The sequence below is a fragment of the Portunus trituberculatus genome, chromosome 48, assembly GCF_017591435.1.
Source record: "Portunus trituberculatus isolate SZX2019 chromosome 48, ASM1759143v1, whole genome shotgun sequence".
NCBI classification, from domain to species: domain Eukaryota; kingdom Metazoa; phylum Arthropoda; class Malacostraca; order Decapoda; family Portunidae; genus Portunus; species Portunus trituberculatus.
The window spans coordinates 1,173,425-1,180,924 of NC_059302.1; the positions used below are offsets into that span (position 1 = coordinate 1,173,425).

At 47.8% G+C, this 7,500-nt stretch overlaps 1 protein-coding gene and 1 non-coding gene across 2 annotated transcripts in view; both read right to left on the reverse strand.

Moving 5' to 3' along the window:
* Positions 1 to 441: 441 nt before the first annotated feature.
* Positions 442 to 7,500, reverse strand: part of LOC123498771 — a 148,721-nt gene continuing 141,662 nt past the window's right edge. The window contains exons 2-5 of the mRNA XM_045246189.1: positions 4,091 to 4,235; positions 3,893 to 3,911; positions 3,589 to 3,789; positions 442 to 2,003 (exon numbers count right to left, since the gene is read on the reverse strand). Of these exons, the coding sequence (XP_045102124.1) occupies positions 477 to 2,003; positions 3,589 to 3,789; positions 3,893 to 3,911; positions 4,091 to 4,235 (1,892 nt within the window). The 3' untranslated portion in view covers positions 442 to 476. The remainder of the gene's footprint in view (positions 2,004 to 3,588; positions 3,790 to 3,892; positions 3,912 to 4,090; positions 4,236 to 7,500) is intronic.
* On the reverse strand, positions 3,010 to 3,084 carry Trnav-aac. Its single transcript has one exon. It is a non-coding gene; the product is annotated as a tRNA-Val (tRNA).

The following is a 7,500-nucleotide window of genomic DNA, read 5'->3' on the forward strand; positions in this document are numbered from 1 at the left end:
GGGCTGGCGTGGCGGCCTCGGCCAAGTGTGGCTACTCCCGGCTCACCTCCCAGACAGGTTGGTGGTGCACCAGATACCCTAACGTACTTTGCTATACCTGTTTATATTCACTCTGGACTGTTAGTGTTCCCTCAACTTTGGTTTCACCCTTGCATGCTTAGCGACCCATCGTCCCGCGGGTCAGGTGGACTCGGGTCGAGAGAGACAGTCAACCTTCATGTCTTCAGAGCACTCCTGTGTCGTCCTTCAAGTCCTTGAGGCATTTGTTTTACTTGAGCTTGGTGGGTCTCGAACCCTGGCACACTCAGTCAAATACACACATACACACGCTTATGTACAGGCCAGACACACACAAGCATTTATGTACAGCAACACTCACTTTGGATAAATACCAACAAACTGGATGGGGAGGGACGCTTAAGCAAGACCTGACTGGATAGAGGGAAGGGCAGGGACCAGCCTATGACTGCTGGACATTAGACTATCGAGTCATTAATGTCGATCCCCGCGGTGAGGACAACGGTGTGGTAGACTGTTGTCGTGACCGTGGAGGGCACTGGGCAACGATCAGTGGCCAGGGGCATGCCCGTGAGAACCATGGGGGAGCGAGGCAGAGCTTTGGTGGCTTCGCTTTCGACCTCCTGTGTCTCCATGCTCAGGGAGGAGGTCAGCTCAGGCATCACCAGGTTGTCGGGCTCTTCGTCCAGGACCTCGTGGCTGTAGTAGTTCACCCACTTCTGAAGAGAGTGGATCATCTGGCGCACCTGTGTTGGCTCCAGCTGTTTGAGCATCTTGACTACGTTGCTGGGCTCAGCCTCGACTGGCACACGGGGCACGAGGGTGGCGAGGGAGGCTACTGGGCTCACTGTTGAGGTGGAGAGTTTGGTCACGGGCAGCTCATTTACATTCCTACGTCTCCTGGAAGACCCAAGAGACCGCAGCTGGATGGTCTGCAGCCTGGTAAAGAACTGGCCGGGCTCAGAGCCACTGATGTACATGGTGAGCACAGTGCTGAGCCCCGAGGCAGGTGTGGGTTGTGGCTTACTGCGAGGAGTCGGGGCACTCTCCTCTTGGCGGACTTTGGGCTGTGGCTGGCTGCGGGCGCGTGGAGGCTGCGACGATGTGCGAGGCTCCAAGTTCCCACGGCGCCTGCTTGACGTCTCCCTGTCCCGACGTGCTCCGAAGGGGCGGAATTGTGTCGGATTATCTTCAAAGTACTGTGTCTCAGGTGCCGGGACGAAGCGCGTGCTGGGGGGGCGGCTGCCCTTGGTGGAACGCCGGCGATCAGTGCGGGAAAGAGTACGGCGGCGAGTTGAGGCCGAGAAGCGCTCTGCCTCCCTAGTGCTGGCCTCCGTGGTGCTGATGCCGTTGTTTTCCACTCTGCTCTTTCTTTGATACTTGCTGTAGCGAGTGTCTGTGGCTGCTCTGCCCGAGGACGGAGAGTCGCCACCGGTCACGCTAGCCAAGCGGTCGCTCAGCGTAAAGCCTCGCAGCACGTTGAATTTTGGTGTCTCATCTACTGGATCCTCATAGTCAGGGTAGTCAGGGCTGAATCGAGGGGCTGCATTTTGGTTTCTGTTCCGGTTAGGGCTCTGCCTGAAGTCTCTGCTGCTGCTGCTGCTGCTGCTGGGACCGATGGGAGACGGAAGCTCGTCTGCTGGGGGATCGTCAATGCCACTCAGGAGTGAGGACAGCACGGACAACACCTGGCCCTGGTCGCCATCAAGGCCACCGAGGCCTCCTGCCCCTCCGGTGATACTAGTCAGGTCCAACTGAGACAAATCTAAGTTGGCCAAGTCCAGGCCTGTGTCCAGGTTGAAGGATGCTGTGTTGATGGGCTCCTGCAGCACTGAGGTGGCGCCGTGGGTCAGATCGAAGAGCGTGTAGGCTCCGTCAAGGCCACGGGTGCGTGTCTCGGTAATGGTGATGTGCACAGGGAAGGTCTGCACGATGGACGGCTGATGCACCGACGACTCCGTGAAGTATTCGGTGGCGGTGATTACCTGTAATATACACTGGCTTAGTCTGGCGCCCTTCACACACACACACACACACACACACACACACACACACACACACACACACACACACACACACACACACACACACACACACACACACACACACACACACACACACACACACACACACACACACACACACACAGTATAGTGAACTCCTACGTACTACAGTAGACAGTAAAGTGCAAGAGTCAGCGTCATTAGTATTGGTGTGGGAGATAGAGGTCTAGATGGGGTACAGAACAGCAAGTAGATGTGGAGGGAAGGGTGAAGTATGTGGCGGCATGTTGACACCAAACTTAGATGGCTAGAATGACAAGCGGGCACCAGAAAAGAAACTTGTATATCACACCTTTGATGCATCTCTAATGTGCCTTTTATAGGTTTCATGTGATGTGAGAGAAATTAATGTGATGATTGGTGCATGCAGGAGGAGTGAAGTGAAGACAGCAAGTCAAGAGGAGTGTAAACAGTGCCAGGTGCTACTCATCCGTCAGTGCCACCAGCAGCCGTCTGTTCGGTGGCGTCTTGTTCCCTCAGGCAGGTCTTCAGGCACTCTTGTTCGTCCTTGTTCGTCACCTAAGTCCTCGGGAGCGAGGGAGCATTGGCCTGTCTTGGCTCAAAGGTTTAAATACCAGAATGTTGATGAGTAAGCCTCCATATCTGCATCACTTAATATTTGAATGGGGTCTACTCGCCAGTGTGAGTGAAGGTGTCTAGTCACCCTGTGTCAAAACCTGTGGATGTGTCAAGATGTTGGTGTGTGTGTGTTTCACTGTTTGATCTGCTGCAGTCTCTGACGAGACAGCCAGACCTTACCCTACGGAACGAGCTCAGAGTTCATTATTTCCGATCTTCGGATAGGCCTGAGACCAGCACACACCACACACCGGGACAACAAGGTTACAACTCCTCGATTTACATCCCGTACCTACTCACTGCTAGGTGAACAGGGGCTACACGTGAAAGGAGACACACCCAAATATCTCCACCCGGCCGGGGAATCGAACCCTGGTCCTCTGGCTTGTTAAGCCAGCGCTCTAACCACTGAGCTACCGGCGTGTGTGTGTGTGTGTGTGTGTGTGTGTGTGTGTGAGTCGTATATGTCAGAGCCCTACGTCAGCAGCTGCGGCGACGGTCTGTTGACGGTAACTCACGGCGCCTCACAGAGCGGATCTGCTGAAGGAAGGGCAAACAGACCTGGGAGAGTTTTATGTCTCTGGTGATTAGCGTGTTTTTTGGTACTTGTGTCAATGTTGTGGTGGCTGTTGTCTATGTCCCGGTCTGTGCTGCACGGGGCTGTCCTTTGATGCCTTTGTCACTGCTTCTTAAACTATTGTTACTTGTTTTGTAATAACATATCACTCTGAATGTATGTGTGCATCGGATAGAACACATTTGTCTGACAATTCTCTAAGGAAACACTTTTATGACAGAGTGAGGAAAGACTACTGGTGTGTGGTGGTCTGTTCTCGAGGCGTTATGACACATGCTTAGGTGAGACAGTGCGTGTTTGAGTCTTGGTGGTGGTCTTTCCGGGGACACCAGGACGCGGGGACAGCCTCACCTCCTCGCTGGACTCAGTGATGGTGGTGGTGATTCTGGATCCTCGGAAGATGACAGGGATAGTCTTCACGTCCACCGAAGTGATGGTGGTGACGTAGGACGTGGTGGAGGTGCTGAAGTGTGTGGTGGCTGGCACATCCACGTTCACCGTCGTTAACGTCTTGGACACCGATGTTACTGTCCTGGTTGCGGGAGTTACGCCCTGCAGAAGGAAGGAGAAAAAAAAACTAAAATAAATTCAATCGTTACAGTTATGAAAAGGTGTTGCTGGGTTATTGTATTAGCTGCAGAACTCTCTTACTGACACGTGTGTGCTGACTTATACTGTACCAAAGGATTCACACATAGGAGAAGGACTCATGAAAATCACACCCCACAGTCTTAAGTGGTGGACTAAGCATTCTTTCAATAACCTGCAACTAACAACATCAATACTGACACTGATAAAGCTTCGTGTCTTTGGCTGAGACAATGAGGCCTACCTGTGAAGCGAGGAGGGCAGCTAGCTGTGGGGGAGCACCAGAAGCTCCTCCGGGATGTTGCCGGAGAGGTACTGGTACACCAGCAAGTTGGTGAGGAGATCTTGATTCCCACACACCCCGCCAGGCCCGCTGGCGGCAGCGGAAGGATTAGCTCCACCGGCGCCTCCTGAAGAAAGAGACAATAAAGAGAATAATCACTTTACAGTCAAGTTATGAGTGTATCAAAAAATGTCTAAAGAATGTAAGTCGTGCTATAACTAAAAGTTTGGGTCAGGAAATTTTGTAAAAACATTCTTGATTATGAGGCTCATGAACTAATGATACAGGTGACGTGACTTCTGTTTCTGCTCCATCACAACCTTCATAATGCTATCTTACTGCTATATGTCAACCTAGATAATCATCGAAGGTGGGACGAAACACGCATCGATATCATCAGAATGGTCTCCCGTAACAGGGACTGGCCGTTACCTCAGCCCAGTTCATATCGCTCAGTAGTAACTCACATGTCGCAACAACTCACTTTGGTAACGGAATTGCCGTGGCGCCAAGGCATCATAAAGAACTAGGGTACACCAGCCGAGCAGTCCACGCCCCTCCTTAACCTCCTGCTGAGTCTAAACAAGATTGTCCAGAAGCGATGAAAGTAACTGCTACCCGTGGATGGTGGCGACCCTTCATAACGCGCACTAGATACCGTAGCACTGTGAGCCGACGTGGCCCAGACATTGCTGCAGGTCACACGGTACTGATAACCAGACGTGAGGGCAGGACGTGTGCATATCAAACAAGAGGATGGGTCATGCAGAGTGAGGTTACATCAGTATGCGCCCTTGTGTCTCCCTTAACTGGTTTACGCCGACGCTACTGAACCCCGAACGAAAGACAGAGACTGATAACTTGGCCAACAGCCGGACGAGTTCAGGTTAGTGGAAGGTAGGTCAAGCCTTGACCTTGCCTGCCACGATGCCCCTTCCCTCATTCTCTACACGGGCGCCTGGGAGGAGAAAGGGAGAGATAAAGAATTGAATGAGGGAAGGCGCGGCGATAATGGGGACATCGGTGAGAGTAGATTGCACTGGTGCTTGTGTCGGAGCGCCTCAAACCCTCGTAAAAATAGTTATACTAGTAATAGTGGTAGTAAAAGTAATAACTGTATTAGTAGTGGTAGTAGTGGTAGTAGTAGAATTATACATATGTATTATGAAGCATCAGGGAGCATCGCGATGTGTACATTAAAGATGTCACACAAATATACCTCAAACTGACATTAATCGATCCATCATTGCTCAGTTTCAATGTAAGAAGGAATGACGTGAAAGGACATTTTTACTGAGAGTCACTAACCATTTGACTGTTTGGTACACATTTCCTTAATTATTATTGATCACTGTGAGGCATTTATACTTGTTCTACAGCCACCTCCAAGCTGTAAACTTGCTAGATATGACAAAATATATTCTTTTCATCCCACTTTTCTTGTCAATCCTTATAAAAAATAAGGCACTGTACCTACTGCTGGTAATTGTTTCGTATGGTAGTGTAAGAGTTAACATGATACTAATAAATAACAAAAATCAAGTTAAGTTAAAAGTAAAGCAATTATAAATAGTCTGACTAATAAAATGATTTGACAGTTAGAAATGAATTGATTGATGATTAAAAAGGAAACAAAAAATCAATTAAGGACGAGTTGGGAAACCTTGGGACTTATCTACGGCACAACCTTGACCACCGTTGCCTATACAAGAAGGCAGGCGGTGCAGGCGAGAAAGGCCCTGTCTGTGACCTCAAAAAAAAAGATTAGTTGGTGTAAACAATCATATGAACTACTAAACATGGTCGAGCTAGTTTTTTTTTTTTTTTGTGTGTGTGTTACTAGTTAATTATATGTCTTACATCTGTTTGTTATTTATTACTTTCATTCTCGTGGTATTGTTCGAGAGAGAGAGAGAGAGAGAGAGAGAGAGAGAGAGAGAGAGAGAGAGAGAGAGAGAGAGAGAGAGCATTAATTAATCATCTTTATTTGTAGTATACTAAAGGCACAATAGAGACTGAAGTGGCTCACCTGCATATAAACATTTCCCTAATCTATCCAATCTTACAAAATTACCTGGCGTATTTCACCTGTGCATACAAACTTCCATAATCTCTCCATCCTTATACATAAAATTTAGTAGTGTAGAATATTATTTCTTTGTCTGTGTGTGTTCATATAATTTCGTATAGTTGTGTTAGTGTCTGTTCGTGTGTTTCACCCTCGGAAAAAAAATGCAAGAGGAAGACTTTTACATACGGACATATTAACATATAGAAAAAGCCCATTGAGGAAGCAATCATTAAAGAGGAAATATGAAAAAAATCTATTGTTCATGTGAAAGTAATTATTAGCAGCCAAAAATCATTGTTAGTCTAAGTATTTCACCGCAGAGGGATAGATCACCAGTCCTTAAGGAAAGTAACCATTGCACCACGCTGCCCCGCCACGCCATGGAGAGCGGCTGCTGTGTGACGTCAACCCGCGGGCCAGAGAGACGACTTATCAGAAAAGATTACATGGAATTAACATGATTTTCGGTGGCGATTCGCAGTAATGACGCAATCGTGGCGAAAATTGTTGGCCGCTTGAGAGTAAATCACTGCCTCTCCACACATTTAGTCCGGGGCGCAGCGGACTGACCTCAGGAACTGACCGACGCCGAGCTCAGGTTAGATAATAGGTAGCGGATTCAGATGACGCCAGGTGTAAGGAGTCAGGTGTAGCGGAGACTGAATTAAAGGTAACGGTATGCTGGTGGGGAAATCTATAAATGAGATCTATATTATAAGTAGAGATGCAGTTGATCAGGTACAGAAGGAACTTGTGAAACCGTGAACTAGTGCCATGATGTGGAAATAAGAAAGATTACACGAATAATAAAGTTATGTTGGAAAGTATTGTGACAGTTGTTTTTATACAGTGTGTTTTTTATAAGATTGGTTGCTGCAGTTGTGAGTTGAGGGATTTAGAAAGAGAGGATAATACAAAAATAAAAAAAAAAATAAAAGGCAAAGCGATGTTTTTTCACTTGATATTTCTGTTATCAATGAAAAAAATGGCCTGTCGATCTTGTTTTACTAGATTCTTACTTAATTAGAAGGAGTCGTCAAGGTAATATAGGTGAATATTAACAAAGATAAGGGTTAATGTAACTTATATTTAATGTCAGACAGTCACTGACTATTAACTGGAAAATATCGTATGTTTTCTACTTCAATGATCTTGTGTTCCCGGTATGAAACCAATCACAGACTGAACACTTACGAAATCAATAATAAGACTGAAAGACTCGCACACGTCCTCCTGCTTCCAGTCACCAGGGGAACGACCGCCTTACCATATATCTCTTCAGTTTTATGGCACCTATTAAAAGCATAACCCAAATAGGAGA